At 40.2% G+C, this 21,109-nt stretch overlaps 1 protein-coding gene and 1 long non-coding RNA gene across 2 annotated transcripts; one reads left to right on the top strand and one right to left on the bottom strand.

Moving 5' to 3' along the window:
- The first annotated feature begins 1,862 nt into the window (after positions 1-1,862).
- LOC118498144 lies at positions 1,863-14,027 on the top strand. The gene is made up of 3 exons (XR_004900664.1): positions 1,863-1,923; positions 12,216-12,217; positions 14,014-14,027. It is a non-coding gene; the product is annotated as an uncharacterized LOC118498144 (long non-coding RNA).
- Positions 13,541-20,229, bottom strand: TCHH (trichohyalin). The gene is made up of 2 exons (XM_036015327.1): positions 19,336-20,229; positions 13,541-18,586 (listed from the first exon to the last, which is right to left on the bottom strand). Exons 1-2 carry the CDS (start codon positions 19,471-19,473, stop codon positions 14,558-14,560), a joined length of 4,167 nt encoding a protein of 1,388 aa, XP_035871220.1. The 5' UTR covers positions 19,474-20,229; the 3' UTR covers positions 13,541-14,557.
- Between the last annotated feature and the right edge of the window lie 880 nt (positions 20,230-21,109).

Raw genomic sequence — 21,109 nt, 5'->3', positions numbered from 1 at the left:
TATCTGTGTATACATTGCCCAATCTTCCTAGTAAAATTCCAATATCTTTTCCCTGAAGGATATGAACTTTAAAAAAATATTTGTTTACTTTTAGAGAGAGGGGAAGGGAGGGAGAAAAACATCAGTGTGAGATAAACACAGATTGGTTGTCTCTTTCACGTGCCCCAATGGGGGACTGAATCTGCAATCCAGGCATATGCTCTAACCAGGAATTGAATCAGCGGCCTTTCACTTTTGCAGGATGATGCCCAACCAACTGAGCCACACTGGTTAGGGCTGAACAAACTTTCTATAAATGCTAAATTAAACTTATTGAGGGTAGGACTCTGTATCTTATTTCCACTTTATCCTCAAAAGCTGCAAGAGCATCTGGATTATAATAGGTGCTCTGTCAGCATTCTTTGACTAATGAGGCATCTGGTACAGATATTAATGCTCCAGGGAAACCCTCTTCATATGGGGGGTTGTTTGGGGAGACAGCTGGTCTGCAGCCTGACAGCCATTCCCTTGCTAATTGATAGGCTTCTCAATCCTGCCACAAATTCCTACTCAGGGAAGAGATCTGGTGTGAAAGCAGACCTACTTATGCAGATCAGAAAAAAAAACCCTCATGTTTTTAACTGATGTAAAGGAGACAACTAAGAATATTTAGGCATATGACTAAATCAGCAGCATGAAAGACAAAGAACAAGATAAACAGACAAACTGACCCCAGAAGAAATAAATATAATCCAGGAAACAGAATAGAAGTTCAAAAACTCTAGTATACTCCAAAACAAGGCCAGAGTTCTCTAAAGAGCTATCAGAAAACAGAAATCAGAAAATAAAAAAGTAATTTTAGATGAAAAACAACCCTGAAATAAAAAAAAGAATTAAAAGTCAAACAAACAAACAAAACCAAGTTGACAAAATATACAAAGCCAATAAGTGGTAAACTCAGTTTTCACTCTCAGGCAATCTTGCTTCCACGTTTGTGTGCTCAACATAACAATATAGACATTCACTGGTTTCCAAGTGTTAGAATCCATCCATGTAAAAAGCGTGGTTTATCTGGTTGTGATTGGAAATGTAAAAGTGCAACTGACACTATCAAAAGTTGATGGAAAACAAAAAAATAAGTATATTAGGTTAATTATACTTATTTAATATACTTAATATAAATATACTTCAGAGTAAATGTAAAGACATAACTGGGTTTATTAAACGATTTGTGAATTGGGCTGCATCTCATTCAAGAAGCAGAAAGATACTCTGAGTCGTTATACAAAATGGGAGGCTGTTGAAAATAAAGGTGGGGGCAAGGAAGTCATTAGCAAAAGAAAAATGAAAATTCATTGGGGGAAAGTAAGAGTTCAAAGTGACAACAGCTTTCAATTGGCTGAGCTGTGGTGTTTGCCATTGGCTGGGCTTGTTGCTAGGCAAGAAGAAAATTTTCCTTCTTTTTGACAGGATGGTAAAGTAAGACACACATTCCAGTTGAAGATACAAGGTAGCCTCTTCCTGTTTGACAATAGTGGTAGGGTATGAGAGCTCCTTCTACATGCTTTTCTAACTCCAATTTTAGCTGAGGTTTTCTTTATTAATTTTAGAATTAGAAAGGTAACAGATTAGAATAATGGAAATATTAAACATAACATTGAGAATGGAAAAAGAAGAAACATGATTTAAATCCTCTCTTGTCAGAGTAGAGTATCACTTAAAATTGATAAATTTTACTACCAAAGGTTACTAGCAAAAGAAAAAAATTTTTAAAGAGAGTTTTTTTCTCTGAGAAATGAGACTAGGGTTAAAAATATGTGAGGCAGAACACTTGGTTATTTTAAAATTAAATTTATTTTGGGTAACTGGATAATAACATTACATAAGTTTCAAGTATACAATTCTATAATACTTCATCTGTAATTGCATTGTGTTCTCACCACTGTAATCACACTGTGTGCTCATCACACAATGCAATTCATAGTCTAGCTTCCTCCATCCCTCCATCACCATATATTTGACCACCTTTGCCTCCTTCATCCTTCCTGCATTCCTCTTCCCTTTGGTAATCTTCACCCCGTTGTCTTTGTCTATAAGTTCGTTTTGTTTATTCATTTGTTGCTTTCTGTTTTATATCCCACACATGAGTAAAGTCATATGGCTCTTGTCCTTTTCCATCTGATTTATTTTGTTTAGTATGATATTCTCAACATCTATCCATGGTGTCACAAATGTTAATATTTCATCCTCTCTTATGGCTGAGTAGTATTCCACTACATATATGTACCTCTCTTTATCCAGTCAATTGTCAAAGGAGACTTAGGCTGTTTCCATGTCTTGGCTACAATGAACAATGCTGCAATGAACATGGGGGTACATACATCTTTAAGAATACATGTTTTCAATTTTTTTGGTAGATACCCAGACATATGGAGTGTTTAGGGTTTTCTATATACAATATCATGTCATCTGTGAACAATGACAGTTTTACTTCCTCCTTCCCAATTTCGATGCCTTTTATTTCTTCTTCTTGTCTCATTGCTGTAGCTAGGACTTCCAATACTATGTTGAATAAGAAAGGTGAGAGTGGGCATCCTTGTCTTATTCTTGATCTTAGTGGAAAAGCTTTCAGTGTCTCACCACTGAGTATAATATTAGCTGAGGGTTTGTCATATATTGACTTTATATACTGAGGCACTTTTCTTCTATACCCATTTTATTGAGTGTTTTAATCATAAATGGATATTGTATCTTGTCAAATGCTTTTTCTGCATCTATTGATGTGATCATATGGTTTTATCCTTAATTTTATTAATGTGGTGTATCACATCAGTTGATTTACATAGGTTGAACCATCCTTGCAACACTGGAATGTAGCCTGCTTGATTGTAGCATATTATCTTTTCAATGTATTATTGTATTTGATTTGCTAGTATTAGGTTTAGGATTTTTGAATCTATATTTATAAGAAATATTAGTCTTCAATATTCTTTCTTTTAAATTTTTAAAAAGATTTTATTTATTTATTTTTAGAGAGGGAAGAGAGGGAGAGAGAGAGAGAGAGAGAGAGAGAGAGAGAGAGAGAAACAATGTGTGGTTGCTGGGGGCCATGGCCTGCAACCCAGGCATGTGCCCTGACTGGGAATTGAACCTGTGACACTGTGGTTTGCAGCCCGCACTCAATCCACTGAGCTATGCCAGCCAGGGCTTAGTCTTTAATACTCTTTATTTGTGTTGGCCTTTGCCAGGTTTTAGTATCTGGGTAATGTTGGCCTCATAAAATGAGTTAGGAAGTATTGCATTTTCTTCATTTTTTTTTTTTTGAAGAATTTGAGAAGGGTAGGTATTAAATCTTTGAATCTTTGGTAGTATTCACTAGTGAAGCCATCTGATCCTAAATTTTTGTTTTGGGGGGAGGTTTCACTTTCCTACTGTTAATTGATCTATTTATATTTGCCAGTTCTTCCTGATTTTGTGTAGGAAGGTTATATATTTCTAAAAACATATCCAGTTTTTCTAGATTATCAAATTTGGTAGCATGTTGCCTTTCATAGTTATATTTTTTATAGTCATTTTTGTGGTGTTCATTGAAAGTTTTCTTTCATTTCTGATTTTGTTTATTTGAGTCTTTTCTCTTCTTGCTTAGTGAATCTGGCCAGAGATTTGCCACTTTTATGTATTTTTTCAAAGAACCAGCTCTTGCTGCATTAATTTTTAAATTGTTTTTGTTTTCTATTTCATTTACTTCTGCTCTAATTTTTTATTATTTCTTCTCTTTCTACTGATTTGGGGCTTTATTTCTTCTTTTCCCAGTTCTTTAAGGTGAATATTTTAGATATTTTTTTTGAGGTGGGCCTATCATGCTGTAAACTTCTGTCTTATTACTGCTTTTGCTACATCCCCTAAACTTTTATATGTGTTCTCATTATCATTTGTCTCTAGGTATATTTTGGTCTCTTCTTTTATTCCTTCTTTGACCAAGTTGGTGTTCAGTACCATGTTGTTTAATCTCCACATATCTGTGGTTTTCCATCTTTCTTTTTGCAGCTGATTTCTAGTTTCAAAGTGTTGTGGTTGGAAAATATGTTTGGTATGATTTCAGCCTTCTTAAATTTGTCAAGGCTAGGGTTTTTTGCCTTAATATATGATCTATCTGTGAGAATATTCTAGTGCATGTGCATGCCCTAGAGAGGACTGTATCTTCTGGTTCTGGAGTACAAAGCTTTGTAATGTTGATTATGTTCATTTGAATTAGTGTCATTTAAGGTTGATATTTCCTTATTGATTTTCTGTTTGGATGATCTACCTATTGTTGTTGAAGGGGTATTTAAATCCCTTGCTATAATTGTCAAGAAAGAAAGAATTCTCAAGGAAGCCAGGGAAAAGAAGATGGTAACTTATAAAGGAAATACCGTTATATTATCCTCAAATTTTTCAGTAGAAATCCTGAAAGATAGGAGAGAGTAGAAGCAAATATTTAAAACATTGAAAGAGCAAAATAACAGCCAAGAGTAATATATCCAGCAAAGTTATCCTTTCGATATGAAGGAGAAATAAAGGCTTTTCCAGACAAACACAAGCTGAGAATTTATTACTGCAAGACCTGCATTACAAGAAATGCTTTAAAATGTTCTTCTATCTGAAAGAAAAACAGATACAAAACTGTGAATAAGATGATTAACAGACAGACAGAATAGGAAACTGTAATGCTTGTTCAGAATAAGATATTAAACACTGGAACATAACATAAGGGTTAAAGGAGGTAAAAGCCTAGACAATAGCTACTGCAATTTGGAAATAAGTGCACAGCATGAAATTGGATAATTGTATAAAAAGGGAGGGAGGAATGGACTGAAATTGCACAGATGAGTGGAGTGGAGTGGAGATAAGGTGCAGTCAAAAGAAAAAGGACTATTGTATATATGAAACTTTCCTGCACAAACCTAATGGCAACCACAAAACAAAAATCCAGAACTGAGACACAAAGCATTAAAAAAAGAGAAAATGAAGGAAAAAATTATAGAACACCACTAAACCAAAACAATGGATAGAAACGTAAGGGAAAAGAAACAATGGAGGCACAGAAGCTACCAGAAAACCATATATAAAATGGTTATTTAATAATTTATCATAAGCTAGTCTTATACTGAACTTCTGACAAAGATGGAGCTGTAAGTAGATATGCTTCACTTCCTCGCACAACCAAAGAAGGATAACAGCCAAATTAAAAACAAAAACAACCAGAACTGCCAGAAAATTGAACTGTATGGAAGCCCGACAACCAAGGAGTTAAAGAAGAAATATTCATCCAGACTAGTAGTAGGGGTGGAGATGACCAGCTGAGGTGGAGAGGATGCAGGGCAAGGTGGCAGTTGGTGGACTCGGTGGGTGAGGCAGGGACAACTGGGGAGCAAGACAGATGACAAAACCCAGGGTTCCAGAACCAGGATAAAGCCTCAAAACCTCTGGCTGTAAAAACTTGTGGGGGTTGTGGCAGCTAAGAAGCTGTCAATCTCACAGGAGAGTCTGTTGGAGGGGCCCATGGGGTCCTAGAACATACACAAGTCCACCCACCCAGGAATCAGCACTAGAGCAACCCCTACAAGGGTGCAATTAATTCACTTGTGAGAAGTGGGGAAACTGACTGAAAGTGGGGTGAGAGTCAAGCAAGTGGTATTGTTCCCTCTCTAACCCTTCCCCCACATATAGTGCCACAATGCAGTGAAATGGGTTGCTCTGCCCTGGTGAATACCTAAGGCTCTGCCTCTTACAACATAACAGGTGCACTGAAACAAAGAAATATGGCCCAAATGAAAGAACAGATCAAAACTCCAGAAAAAGAACTAAGCAATGAGGAGATAGCCAACCTATTAGCTGCAGAGTTCAAAACACTGGTAATCAATATGCTCAAAGACATGATTGCGTATGGCCACAAAATAAAGGAAGAAATGAAAGCTATACAAAGTGAAATAAAGCAAAACATAGAAGGAACCAATAGTGAAGGGAAGGACACCAGAACTCAAATCAATGGTTTGGACCAGGAGGAAGAAATAAACATTCAACCAGAACAGGATGAAGAAACAACAATTCAAAAAAATGAGGAGAAGCTTAGGAACCTCCAGGACAACTTTGTTCCAACATCCAGATCATAGGGGTGCCAGGAGAAGAACAAGAGCAAGAAGTCGAAAACTTATCTGAACAAATAATGAAGAAGAACTTCCCCAATCTGGTGAAGGAAATAGACATACAACTCCAGAAAGCTCAGAGAATCCCAAACAACTTGGACCCAAAGAGGAACACAACAAGGCACATCATAATTAAATTACCAAAGATCAAAGATAAGGAGAGAATCTTAAAAGCAGCCAGAGAAAAGGAGACAGTTACCTACAAAGGAGTTCCCATAAGACTGTCAGATGATTTCTCAGAAGAAACCTTACAGGCAAGAAGGGGCTGGAAAGAAGTATTTCAAGTCATGAAAGGCAAGGACCTACACCCAAGATAACTCTGTCTAGCAAAGTTATCATTTAGAATGGAAGGGCAGATAAAGTTTTTCCCAGTTAAGGTCAAGTTAAAGGAGTTCATCATCACCAAGCCCTTATTATATGAAATGTTAAAGGGACTTATCTAAGAAAAAGAAGATGATCAAAAATATGAACAGTAAAATGACAACAAACTCATGACTATCAACAGGTGAATCTGAAAAAAAAAAGCAAAAACAAACTAAACAAGTAACTAGAACAGGAACAGAATCAGAGAAATGGAGATCACATGGAGTCTTATTAGCAGGGAGGGGGAAGGAGGAGAATGGGAGAAAGGGTATAGGGAATAAGAAGCATAATTGGTAGGTACAAAATAGACAGGGGTAGGTTAAAAATGGTATAGAAAATGGAGGAGCTGAAGAACTTATATCTATGAGCCATGGACATGAACTAAGGGGGTGGGAATGTTGGAGGGAATGGGGGTTTGGGTGGAAGGGGATAAAGGGAATCAAAAGTGGGACAATTGTAAAAACATAATCAATAAAATGTACTTAAAAATAATAAAAATTTATCATAAACTTTACTATTTGATATGTTATCATTTATGTTCTGAAATTACTTTAATAAATAATTTTTAATGTTAGACATTTTAATTATAGAATATTTAGAGGAGATATTAGCAATGTCAACTGTTCTTACTTAGTAACCTTTTTTGTGTGTAAAACTTATCTTCCTAAGTACATTTTAATTACCTAAAGTGAGAGACTTTGAATTATATATTCTTTTTTGTGAGTATCTCTTATAAAAAGAATATAGTAGAAAAAAATAACCACTTAAGTTATAATTAGACAAACTGGGTTCAAAACCCACTAGTGTTTAACACATTTTCATCTATACATATTTTTTATAAGTTTCTCTTAAATTGTTTTGACAAAACTGAAATTATTCAGTCCATGCCATTTGAAATTTGTTTTCTATTTTATAATGAACAACTTTCCAGCTCAGTAAAGATTTTTCTATACCATATATTGATATGTGCATAGCATTCTATTGTATGAATGTACCACAGTATATTTAATCATTCCTTTCTTGGATATTTTAATTGTTTACAGTTTTTTATTATTATATCTCATGGTGTGTGTGGTGTGATGAATATCTTGTAGCTAAATCTTTGTGCACCCCATGGTTGTACTTTTAGAGTCATATGCCCCTTCATATGATCCCTCTGAGCCCTCATGACTGGCAGAATTTGATAAATGAAATGGTTTCTTGTTTGTTATAGGTAGTGCATCATTTGTGTTTAAGTAGAAAAATGTGTGTGTTTTTTAAGATTTTATTTATTTATTTTTAGAGAGGGAAGGGAGGGAGAAAGAGAGAGAGAGAAACATCAGTGTGTGGTTGCTGGGGCCCGTGGCCTGCAACCAAGGCATGTGCCCTGACGGGGAATCGAAACTGTGATGCTTTGGTTCACAGCCCGCACTCAATCCACTGAGCTATGCCAGCCAGGGCTAGAAAAATGTTTTTATGTGTTGTGCATGCATTTTTTTATAGTGTATTGAGGCCCTTTTATAATCAACATGTACAGTGTATTTATGCTCATGTTACATTATTTTCTTACACTGTGAGCAGATAACCAAGAAATAACTGTTAAATAAACAAGTGAGAAAGGCCATATAAGTTCAGTTCTGAACTTCAGTAGTGACTAGACCTTAGGCACATTAGAAGCTATTCTGTTTAACTTCCTTATTTGGAGATGGGAAAAGAGGAGCAATATTGTCTAGAAATTCCAGAATTGCTGTTAATTAAATCAAGTGAAAAGTAAAAACAGTTAGCAAAAACATTTGGCTTATAGTGCACTCTGCTCTGAGAAGGCCAGGACCATGTGTGACTTAATCATTTATGTAGCCAACCCAGCACAGTACTTGGAACATAGTAGGTACTCAATAAATATTTTTTCAGTGAAAGAAATTGAAAGAAGTGTTCTCAGATGAAAGAGTCCTGACCTGGAATTACAAGAACTGGTCTGATTCCAGCCCTCTCTCTGGCTCTGTAACTTTGGATCTTTTATCCCTATAGATTGAATACCCTCATGAAAACTGAAAGGTATGCACTAGAAAATAATAATATTCATTTATTGAGTCCTCAGCTTATATTTTGCACACATTATTTCTACTTTTCATAACAATCCTGCAAGGTAGGAACTATTATCCTAATTTTACAGTCAAAGAAATATAATCTTGAAGATTTATGTACCTTTTTACATTAGACAGCTAAGTCTTAGGCAAGTTTCTAAACTAGGCCTAGGTTGAAAACCTAGGTTTTCATGAGGACTCCAAATCTGAGTTCTTTGTGTACATTAGGCTGTCTCCCTGCTAATATTCAGAATACTCTTCAAGCTTTAATAACTCATGAATCTGTTCTATTCTACACTGGCCACAAATATATTTGGTGGTCCAATCAGTATTTTAAACTTCTAGAACAATGGTAGGAAAAAATAGGTCTAACTATTTTATAGAGATGTATTATTTTATTATATGTTACCTTGGAACTTATTACCACTTGGAACCACCCTGCCCCTGGAACAATAAATTCAGTCTTCACAGTCTCTGTCCCCGGCCACCTCTCCTTACGTCTCTCCCATTCACTGATTCCCAAGATGTTGGATTTTCTTTCTCATTTGAACCCCAAGTTGACATACCTATGTATCTTAGTCCCTGCTTGTACTCACTAGTTTTCCTCTCTTCCTCAGATTCTGTAACAGTTAATTTTATGTGCCAACTTGACAGAGCTATAGTGGCCAGATACGTGGTCAAACATTATTCTGGATGCTTTCATGAGGGTGTTTTTGGATGAGATTTTCATATAAACTGGCAATCTTTGAGTAAAGCAGATTATCCTCCTTAATGTGGTTGGGCCTCATGCAGTCAGTTGAAAAAGTTCTTAATAGAACAAAGAATGACCTTCCCTGAACAAGAGGAAATTTGCCAGCAGATGATCTTCAGACTTGAATTGCAACATTGGCTCTTCCTTGAGCCTCTAGATTGCTGGCCCACCCTGCAGATTTTGGACTTGCCAGCCTCCATTATCATGTGAGCTGATTCCTTAAAATCTCTCTTTCTCTGTCTCTCCCGTTTTATCAAATCCTCTTCTCCTCAACTTCATAGTTAGTATTCTTGAAAGCCTTATCTTATATTTCTGCTTTCCTTGAATTCTTAAATCAAATCCATTGAGATATATGAGATCATTGCTGACCACCATATCACCAAATCACCAGGCATTTTTGGTAATTAACTTGCTTGGCTTTTCTGAAATATTTGATAACCGCTTTCTTTTTCTTGCAGCATGTTCTTGCCTACTTTTTGTGATACCGCGTATTCCTGGTTTTCTTCCTATCACTCTGACTGCTTTTTAAAATTCTCCTTTTTAGTATTTCTCTTTTGCATTTCCTTTAAATGTTGCTGTTTCTCAGTGTTCTGTCTTAGCCCAGTTTTTCTTCTTCTTCTCTCCATGTCCTGAATAATCTTATCTACTCTTATTGCTTCTATTATTACTGGTAGACTGATACTCCCCTTTGTATATCAAATCCAAACTTCTCACCTGAGCTCTAGACTCACAAGACCAGCTGCCAACTAGGTAATGTTTTCTGGAAACCTCAAATACATCTCCAATTCAATGTAAGTAGACTGAACTTGTCATTTCCCCCTCACTACAAACCTGAGGTTCCCTTATGCTTCTGTCTCACTATACACCCAGTTTCTCCAGCTAGAAATCTAATATCATCTTTATCTCCTCTTCATCATCTTTTCAATATAGCACCAGCTCCTACCAATTCTAATTCTCAAGATATTTTGTATGTGTCCATTTTCTTTATCCCTGTCCATTATCCTAGTTCAGGCTATCATCTTCTTTCCCGGGGATCATTGTAATATCTTCCTAATGTTCTCTCTGTTTCCATCGTGACCGTCTCCAACCCATCCTTCCCATTACAGCCAGAGTGATCCCTGTGAACTATCAATTTAGTTAATTATCCCCCTCTTTAAAATAACAATAACTCCTTGTCATGTTGACTAGAGTTTACAAGAGGAATTGCCATCAGAATGTGGAGAGCCTTAAATTCCAAACTGAAGACCTTAGACTTTATCTTGCAGAAAATACAACACAATTTTCTTTTTACAAAGGCAGAGTAATAACAAAAAGAAATCAGATTTTAAAATGTTTTTTAATTTGAATGCCTGTCATGGATGTCCTGAGGGTTCAGCAAATAATCACCTATTCAGAAATCTATTTTTGTTGTATTTCAGATTATTGCATGTGACTGTCAGCTCTTTACTAACAAGAGAAACATGTGTTCATTACATATTATATAGATTATAATCATCAGAAGATTACAGTTCCAGTATACTTGCTAAACAAATGTAATTACTATAACTGAATGAAAATATTAGCAATGCGTAATTAGTGCAGAAGATGGATTCATGCTTAACAAGTGGCCATGGACTTTCAGTTTGAGTGGAACAAACTTCCAGGAATTTGTTTTCTTCTCAGAAAAGAATGGGAGTAATTAAATGCATATGTGAAGTTTATACATTGGGTCAATGATCTTCTATAGTATTAGGGTCACAGAAAATAAGGTAGGTAGGGGTCTTTTCCTTCAGTGAATACATCTGAGATGATAGAAAGACACTCTGGACAGGCATTTGGGAGACAGATGGAGGGAAATTCAGGTATGATTGGATAGAAAAGGAAGATCTTTGAAGCTGGAACAAGGCTCTGATGACTACCTTTATCAGTTAATTTTCTCCCCTATTTTCTGTTAGCTAAAGGTAGAGTTGGGATGAAGGATTATTTGAGCTGCTTTGAGAATTTTATTTGGATAAACTGAATGTTAGAATTAAAGTAATTATTTTTCAGTCCTGTGAATAATCTTGGGTGATAGCTATTCTAGTCTCATAGTTTGAAATATAAAACAATGGAAGCCCAGAAAGCTTAAGTGGCTTGCACAAGGACACAGATAGTAAAGTGAAAGAACAGGCTAGAATGACTACTTCACCAGTGTATGCATATTGCCCCAAGCTTCTTATTCATTGTAGCATTCTTTCCACTGCACCATAGAAACTATGACAGATTTAATTAAAAAAGAGGGTCTTTGAGCAACCAGGACAGGCTTATATAATGTCAAAGGATAAAGATCATTACAATACAGATAGATTTCCCTAGCAACATAACCACACCTTACATGGTATATTAGTTTGCTAGTACTATTGTAATAGCCCCAGACTGAGTGGCTTAACCAATAGAAATTTATTTTCTCAGAATTCTGGAGGCCAGAAGTCTAAGATCAAGGTGTTGGTAGGGTTGTTTTTTTTCTGAAGGTTATGAGGGCAGGATCTGTTCCAGGCCTCTGTCCTTGCTTATAGATGGCCATCTTCTTCCTGTGTCTTCACATCATCTTTCCTTCATCATGTGAGCCCAAACTTTCTCTACTTACAAGGACACCATTCATTTTGAATTAGTCCCCATCTAATGATCTCACTTAAGTACAATTACTTATTTAAATACAATATCTTCTATATTCTACTATATTCTAAGGTGCTAAGAGTTAAAACTTCCACATATGAACTTTTAGGGAGGACATAATCCAGCCCATAATACATAGATACCAGCTTTACCATCACAGAGCATTTTAAATCTTCAACCTCATTCTTTAGCGGCAACTAAGGTAATGTTAATAGAGCTCCCTCCAAGTTTATACTTAAGCAGTCAATTGCCTAACAGCCTCAAGCTTCTGCCCATGAATGTACACTGTCTAGGTGGAGCACAACTGTTAGCCTGCCAGCATATTCTCCTGTCAGCATGCTAAAAGAGGACCCATAGGGCATGGACTGGCTGACACACTTTTATTTAACAACATATTATAACTGTCATGAAACAATACTTTCTTCTTTGGAAATGGCTCTTTATTTTGTAAAGTGCTATAAGTCTGAGGGCTTTGATTGTTTTTGCAGTAATTTTTATTGTTGAACTGTAACTTAGATGATGAGTATATATTTCAGGAGCACCCTGGGGCTGACATTTTTAAAGAGGTTCTGAAATGAGTTCCTATTGAAATGATCCTGGAGAAAGTCAGTGGGGCTCTTCCATGGTTCCTGTAAAAACCCTTAAGTAAGGAAAAGCATACACTTATCTTAAGAGAAAAATAGTTTTGTAGTTAGAAATTATTTGAAAGAGGTGATATCCGTGGTAGTGTGTCAGGGGATTCCCAGGTTTTGTCTTTTGTGGGTGTCTGCTATTTATGTTAAAACAAGGGAGAGGCTGGTGATTCTTGCAGAAAAATGCTGTATTGCTCTATCAGAATGATACTCAGGAATTTAGTTTTCCTGCCTCCACAACACACCAAAATGTTAGTGTCTATAACTTAGGATGTCTTCTCATCCATGATGCTCACAATTTAGAAATGACACTATTCTGCATCAGGGCCTTCTTGGACTTATTCCTAGTACCAAGGTGTGAATACTAAATATAGACTCCAGCAGGTGGCACGGGGTGTTTGGATCATTAGATAATACATGTTATTTTTGGCATTACTATTAAACTCCTTCTGACTGGGTCACCTGATGGACTGCGTTGCTTAAACCAACAGTTCATCTATAATTCTTATAATGCTGAGCTGAACTTTCAGACTATTTTCTACTATTGGTTCACTAGACATTAGAGACAAAGAAGCTGCTATATATTCTTGGAAGGAAATATTAGCAGGCACTGGAAGCACCATTATTTGTCATGACCTGTGAGTCATAGCAAAAAAGGACACAGAAAGCTGTGAAGTCAAGAATATAAACACAGATAAAGAATTCTAGCTTGGGGATGGAAATAAAAATAATATAGGGTTCACCCTAACAGGGAAAAATGGTTGAGGAAAAACAGAGGTGTTTGGTTTCTTTCCTTTTTCATATTTAGAACACAGATAATTGTAACCAAATACCCTTAAGCAATGAGGACTTTTTTTTCCAGTTCCTAGACCAGTAGATACTGAGTTATGATTTGATGCATAATTAAAACAGACAAAAATAATTATTTGCCAAAAATTTATTATTAATTTTTTATACAGTGCAATTACTTCAACAAGAATGTCTTCAACATAGTATCAATAGGCCTCAAAGGATTATAGGCTGATGGGTCTTCTGTTTATAAATTTTTCCCTTTCCCTCCCGAAAATGCTCTCTGTGATCTCTTATTGGTCCTAGAGCAAGACAGAGGTTTACAGAATCCTGAACAGGTTCCCTCTCAGCTAAAATTAACTAAGGCAGCAATATTCTGAAATTCACCAAAGACCAGAGGAAGAGAACTGAACACTATAGACTATGGCAGACAGTTTTAAAATTTGAGCTCTGGAGTTGTTTGAGAAACACCTTACTTTTGCTCTATGAGATTTTAAATGTTTATGAAGTTGAGTGTAAAAAATTCCAATTCAAATTCTAAATCTTAAAGCTAAACCTTATTCTTAACAGATATTCCTTCCAGTTATGGGCTGATTTCACAGGGAGTTTTTCTGTAGAAGTCAGTTTCCTTACACTATTCAAAAGTTGTAAATATTCAGTCCCCTTGCAGAATCTGTGCTAATTATGCCACAAAAGATGAGAGACTATTTGGAGATAAATATTAATGTAATCTAGGCCCAAGAAGATATGTCAACTTTAACACTAAAATTAACTAAATTCTCTACAAGATATATCAACCACTAAAAAAAAACACGGACCCAAGTCTTTTGAATATCACATTATTATATTATTCTTTTTACTTTTGAAAGCAATAAATTAACATGTCCCCAAACAAAACTCCTTAAACAAATTAAATGATTTGTTTTTTAAAATGGTCACCACATCTGCACCAAAGATATCCTGCAGTAAAGAACTACTTGAGGGAGAATAAAAGGTAGAAGTACAAAGTACATGGAATGAGTATAGTTTAAGATTTTGGATTAAAGACATATTCTAACATCTGAGTTTTCCCACAACCAAAATCATTTCAGTCATTTGGTACCCAGTGCTTCCCATTTCCCTTTGCTAAAGCTTTGGCCAAGTGTTGGAATACGGCATTTCTTAAGGGAGGTGCTGGGATCTCTGCTCTTGGATGTACTCATAGAGAGGGCTGGAGCGCACAGGGGCACTGGCAAACTGACCCTTGCCAGATTCCAGCATCTGCTGACGGCCCTTTTCTTTTTCCTCCCGGACTTGGCCACGCCTCTGCACCTCCTCAAGCTGGCGGCGGAGCTTCTCTTCCCGGAGTTTCCTTTCCGGCTCTTGGCGGCGTCTCTGCTCTTCTTGCCGCGGCTTCTGTTCCTGAAGGCGTCTCTTCTCCCGAGCAAATGGCTCCTCTTCTCGGTACTGCTGTTTTAGCACCTGCCGGCGCCCCAGTTCTCGTTCCTCCCGCTGCTGCTGCTGCTCTTCTCGGCGACGCAGCTGCTGTTCTTCGCGTTCCTGGACCAGCTGTTGCTCGCGTTCCTGGCGGCGCAGCTGCTGTTCCTCCTCTGGTAGATACCTGTCGCGCTCTTGGCGACGCCGCTGCTGTTCTTCCCTTTCCTGGAGGAACTGTTCCTCCTCACGAAATTTCCTGTCGCGTTCCTGGCGGCGCAACTGTTCTTCTCTTTCTTGGAGAAACTGTTCCTCCTTCTGATATTCTCTTTCTTGCTGTTGCTCCCGTTCCTGGCGGCGCAGTTGCTGTACCTCCTCTCGGAGCTTTCTGTCGCTCTCTTGGCGACGTAGTTGCTGGTCTTCTCGTTCCCGGAGAAGCTGTTCCTCCTCACGGAATTTTCTGTCACGTTCCTGGCGGCGCAGTTGTTCTTCCCTTTTTTGGAGAAGCTGTTCCTCCTCACCGGATTCTCTGTCGTGCTCCTGGCGAAGCTGCTGCTCTCGTTCCTGGCGGCGCAGTTGCTGTCCCTCCTCGCGTAGATATCTGTCGCGCTCTTGGCGACGCAGCTGCTGTTCTCCCCTTTCCCGAAGGAGCTGTTCCTCCTCCCGTAGATATCTGTCGCGCTCTTGGCGACGCAGCTGTTCTCCCCTTTCCTCTAGAAGCTGTTCTTCCTCACGGAATTTTCTGTCGCGTTCCTGGCGACGCAGCTGTTCTCCCCTTTCCTGAAGGAGCTCTTCCTCCTCACGGAATTTTCTGTCACGCTCTTGGCGACGCAGCTGTTCTCCCCTTTCCTGAAGGAGCTGTTCCTCCTCACGGACTTTTCTCTCGCGTTCTTGGCGACGCAGCTGCTGTTCTCCCCTTTCCTCTAGAAGCTGTTCTTCCTCACGGAATTTTCTGTCAGGTTCCTGACGACGCAGCTGTTCTCCCCTTTCCTGAAGGAGCTGTTCTTCCTCACGGAATTTTCTGTCGCGTTCCTGGCGACGCAGCTGTTCTCCCCTTTCCTGAAGGAGCTGTTCCTCACGGAATTTTCTGTCACGCTCTTGGCGACGCAGCTGTTCTCCCCTTTCCTGAAGGAGCTGTTCCTCCTCACGGACTTTTCTCTCGCGTTCTTGGCGACGCAGCTGCTGTTCTCCCCTTTCCTCTAGAAGCTGTTCTTCCTCACGGAATTTTCTGTCGCGTTCCTGGCGACGCAGCTGTTCTCCCCTTTCCTGAAGGAGCTGTTCTCCCTCACGGAATTTTCTGTTGCGTTCCTGGCGACGCAGCTGTTCTTCCCTTTCCTGAAGGAGCTGTTCCTCCTCACGGAATTTTCTGTCACGCTCTTGGCGACGCAGCTGTTCTCCCCTTTCCTGAAGGAGCTGTTCTTCCTCACGGAATTTTCTGTCACGTTCCTGGCGACGCAGCTGTTCTCCCCTTTCCTCTAGAAGCTGTTCTTCCTCACGGAATTTTCTGTCACGTTCCTGGCGACGCAGCTGTTCTCCCCTTTCCTGAAGGAGCTGTTGCTCCTCGCGTAGATATCTGTCGCGCTCTTGGCGACGCAGCTGTTCTCCCCTTTCCTGAAGGAGGTGTTCCTCCTCACGGAATTTTCTGTCGCGCTCTTGGCGACGCAGCTGCTGTTCTCCCCTTTCCTGAAGGAGCTGTTCCTCCTCACGGAATTTTCTGTCACGTTCCTGGCGACGCAGCTGCTGTTCTCCCCTTTCCTGAAGGAGCTGTTCTTCCTCACGGAATTTTCTGTCGCGTTCCTGGCGACGCAGCTGCTGTTCTCCCCTTTCCTGAAGGAGCTGTTCTTCCTCACGGAATTTTCTGTCGCGTTCCTGGCGACGCAGCTGCTGTCCTCCCCTTTCCTGAAGGAGCTGTTCCTCCTCACGGAAGTTTCTGTCGCACTCTTGGCGACGCAGCTGCTGTTCTCCCCTTTCCTGAAGGAGCTGTTCCTCCTCACGGACTTTTCTCTCGCGTTCCCGGCGACTCAGCTGTTCTGCCCTTTCGTCTAGAAGCTGTTCTTCCTCACGGAATTTTCTGTCGCGTTCCTGGCGACGCAGCTGCTGTTCTCCCCTTTCCTGAAGGAGCTGTTCTTCCTCACGGAATTTTCTGTCACGCTCTTGGCGACGCAGCTGTTCTCCCCTTTCCTGAAGGAGCTGTTCCTCCTCACGGAATTTTCTGTCTTCTTCCTGAAGGCGTTGCTCCTCTCTTTCCTCCTTTAGCAGCTGCTCTTCCTCCCGATACTGTCGCTCCCGTTCCTGAAACCTCTTCTCCCGTTGCTGCCGCTCTTCCTCCCCCTGCAGCTGTTTGCGTTCAGCTGGCTTGGTGTATTGAGTGAGGCGGCGTCTCTGGCTTTCCTCCTCTAGTGGCCACCTCGATTTTTGGTCGCGGCGTAGCTGCTGGCCCCGCTCCCTCTCCTGATCCTCTTGGAGGTACTCCTCCTGGAGCTGCTCCTCCTCGCGGAACTGCAGCTCCTGCTCCCTCCTGAGTCGTTGTCTGCGCAGCTCCTCCTCTTGGAGCAGTTGTCCAGGCTCCTGGCGTTGCTCCGCCTTCAGCTGCTCCCGCTCTTGCAATGGGGGCCTGGCCGACAGCCTCTGGCGGCGCCTCTCACTTTCTTGCTCAGCCTGCCACTGCCACTTGAGGTTCCGGAGCTGCTCTTCTTCCTCCTGGCGCAGCTGCCTCTCGCGCTCCTCTCGGGGGGTACGCCTGGGCCACTGGGCATCCTCTTCTCGCTCTCCCAGTCCCAGCTCGCGCTCCTGGAGCCGCCTCTCCTCTTCCTCTTGCTCCTGGTGGCGCCTCTGCGGCTCCTGCCTGCGGGGCCTCGAGTAGACTTTGCTTTGTCGGGCGTCGGCCTCGCTTTCCAGCTGCCGCTGCCACCTCAAAGTGTGGCTCTCGTCCTGCTCACTGGCCTCTTCCTGTTGTACCTCTTCCTCAGCCAGCTGCTGCTCACGCCTCATCTGCTCCAAGAGCGGCTCCTGCTCGCGCCTCAGCTCTTGCTTGCGCCTCAGCTCCTGCTGGTGCCTCTCCTCCTGTTCGCGCTTCAGCTGCTCCAAGACCGGCTCCTGTTCTCGCCTTTCTTCTTGTTCCCGCCTCAGCTCCTGCTGGCGCCTCAGCTTCTGTTCCAAGCATGGTTCCTGCTCACGCCTGAGCTGCTGCTGGCGTCTCTCCAGCTCCAAAAGCTCCCGGCGCTCACGCCTCTGCCTTTGAAGCTGCTCTTCTTTCTCCAGGTGCTCCCTCCTCAGCTCCTGCCCTTCCCGCCGGGGTAGTTGCTCTTCTTCCTGGCGCTTTCGCTGCTCCTGCCTTTCTCGCCTCCTCTCTTGGACAGGAAACTCCTCAGGCACCAGTCTCTTGCACCTGTGCAGCGGCTCTTCCTCCTCAAGGCGCTCTTCCCATTCTTGCCTTTGCAGCCCTTGTTCATGTCTCTCTTCCTTCTCCCTCTGCTCCACTTCTTCGGTGAACTCCCTCTCTTGTTGTTGCCTCTTCTGCCTGCGTTCTTCTTCCAACTGTCTTTCCCGGGGCTCAAACCTCCTTTGGTCTTCTTGCCTGCGATCTTGTAATGGGTTCCCCTTTCCCTCACACTTGTCTCCCTTCTCCACTAGCCCTGAGGCCTCCGCGAGGGCATAATAACAAGCTTGAGCCACCTTGAAAATGAACAGGAGGAACTCATTGAAATCTATAAGCCCGTTACAGTCGCGATCCAGAAGTTCTAGGACCAGATCTACCGTTTCAGGATCATGTGGTCTCTGAAAAAAGATGAAAACAAAAATTTTTACAATAGACCATTTACTAGTAGTAAACTTTCACACACAATGTATATTTTATGACATGCTGACACTTCAAAAGACATTAAGAGCAATTAGAAAAGTCCCAGTGTGTGTGGTAGAGTTTTATTGTCCCTATTTAAAATGTGAATACCTCATTTTATAACATATTTGCTGGAAATTTTTGCATCTTGTAATTTAATGCTGACTAGAAGATCACAAGTTCTCTTTAGCTGGGTGAATAATGAACTCATCCTCAAGAGAAAACTACAATAGAAATTTATGAAGATTTGCAGCAGCCATTTCTGTCTGAAATAGCTAGTTCTTCTGATTTGATTTTTATTCCATGTTTGAAACAGAACAAAACATTTATGGTAACACAATTTTACTAGTGAACAGTATGAGTTTGATTATTGAAATTTGGAAATAATTTTAAGTTCCTTCCAAGTGTAGTTTGATCTGACATCTTTGCTAATAACTTCCCATGACAACCAGTTCATTCACATCGACATTGCCATCAAGTACAGAAATAGTTGTTTGTAACTTCTTTAGTACCCAGACTGCAATGACAGTTAAGTGCCTTCCAGCTCAGAAATGAATGAAGGATGTAGTATAGAGCTGACACGGGGTAAATGAATATAAAGTCACCATTCCTTGTTTTGGTCACTCCTGAGAAAAAAATTCATAGCCTCAAATCAATAGAGAAATTTCCTTTTCTTCTTATTTCTTACCTGAAGGACAGCTCCAAATTCCCTTTCAAGGAGATTCTTCAGGTCTTTCTTGCATAGTGCTGCCCCATCACGATCATGTGAGGCATATTGATTGAAAACTTCAGTGATATCAAAGATGCTTCTCAGAAGTGGAGACATTTTTCCCCTTAAATTCAAGTAAACCTAAAACAATAAAATAGGATTAAGAATCCAAACTGTGTTTCTGATCTTGGGGAGGTTTTAGCCATACTGTTTTGGACAGATGCCTAAATAATTCGACTTAACAGCAGTAGTTATCTTTAGCCCAGTCTTTCAGAGCATTTTATCTTTGAATATTGTACTTAGAAAATGGAAGAGAGATCTTCAGAAACTTAGAGCCAGGGAGTTATCTTTAGACTGTCCTGTCAGCAGCTTTTAGATTGTTTACCCAATCTGGATTATCCATCTCATTCCCTTCTCTCTCTTTCTGCTTCCTAACATATTTCAGATCGGATAGTGTAGAGAATAATATAGGAATTTAAATTTGATATGTTGCTTCTCATTGCATCTTCCTCTACAATTGAACAGAGAATAGGTGAAAGCCAAAAAGGTGAAGGAAGATTTGAAAGTATCTTAAAGTGGATAGAAACCACATACACATAATTGTGGCAGCAAAACATTTGGTGGTAACTAGAACATTAAAAGGGGAATGTGGATTATTTCGCAACATTATAACCCATAAGAGATCTAAGAACCTAATTCATAGTTTACCTGTTCTCAGATTAAGCATTACTTCTTCCTAGTCAAAGGTGGCATTGTACAATAATGTTCAGATATACCACTGAAGAAAACGGAGAGTGCATGTTATCTGCCTTAACTAAGATATGTTACAGATATTCAATTATTGAAAACTTCTGAGAGGTACTTCCAGAGTTAATGGGTCAAACTGAACCTGGACGACACTGAGTAATATTGGTCTTATGGTTCACTTTCGTTAAACTCAAACCATTTGAATCTTGGCATTATTTAAAAAAAGGGGGGAGACTTAGCCAAAAGGAAATCAATATTAAAATAATACATGGAAAGTTTCACTGGCTGGGCTTCATTAATTACTTCTCAACTCCAATACCACAGATGCCATAACTACATGAAGATGGCCCATATTGGGTAAAACCAATAGACAAAGAGAACTGAGGGGCCCTGGTCGGGTTGCTCAGTTGGTTGGCGCATCATTCTGTACACTAAAAGGTTTCCAGTTCAATCCCTGGTTGGGGCACGTACTGCAGGCAACCATCAATGTTTTTCTCTCTCTCTTACCCTTTCTTTCTCTCTCAAACCAATAAACATATCCTCAGGTGAGGATTAAAAAAAAAGAGAGAGAACCAAGTGTTGGAAAACTTTTGAGATGGCAGTTTTTAGAATGATGAACCCCATCAGAGTCACACATAACCAACTTCCAACCCCTGACTGGTGAACACACTTATAGAGTTCAGAGGCTTGGGAGAAGGGCCATGTCTCTATTTGGGCAATAGCTCCAATAATAAGAAAATGGCATGGAATTAGACATCCCTGTAAGATACTGATATCTTCTGGCACAGTAGGTCCCTGGTGCCCCCTCTCACCAACATCTACAACAACTAGAACATGGATACTCATACAGAATAATATGATCCCACTGAATAGAACTTACCCACTTCACCAGAGGGAGAAGTCAAGTGCTCGGTGACACCACTGGCAACTGTACTGGGAAGTTAGTAGCTGGGCCTTTTATAGTGGTTTTAATTGTGCCCTGAAGACCTACTTGGGAAGGAGACAC

The sequence above is a fragment of the Phyllostomus discolor genome, chromosome 14, assembly GCF_004126475.2.
Source record: "Phyllostomus discolor isolate MPI-MPIP mPhyDis1 chromosome 14, mPhyDis1.pri.v3, whole genome shotgun sequence".
Taxonomy (NCBI): domain Eukaryota; kingdom Metazoa; phylum Chordata; class Mammalia; order Chiroptera; family Phyllostomidae; genus Phyllostomus; species Phyllostomus discolor.
Note: the sequence above shows the minus strand (reverse complement) of the source record. Positions and strands in the feature narration are given on the sequence as shown.

What these genes read in the sequence shown, in the direction of transcription:
- TCHH (XM_036015327.1), bottom strand. Translation starts at nt 19,473, where the DNA reads ATGTCTCCACTTCTGAGAAGCATCTTTGATATCACTGAAGTTTTCAAT. An exon ending in AATTTGGAGCTGTCCTTCAG is followed by an intron (nt 18,587 to 19,335) that starts GTAAGAAATAAG and finishes ATCTTTTTTCAG; the next exon opens with AGACCACATGATCCTGAAAC.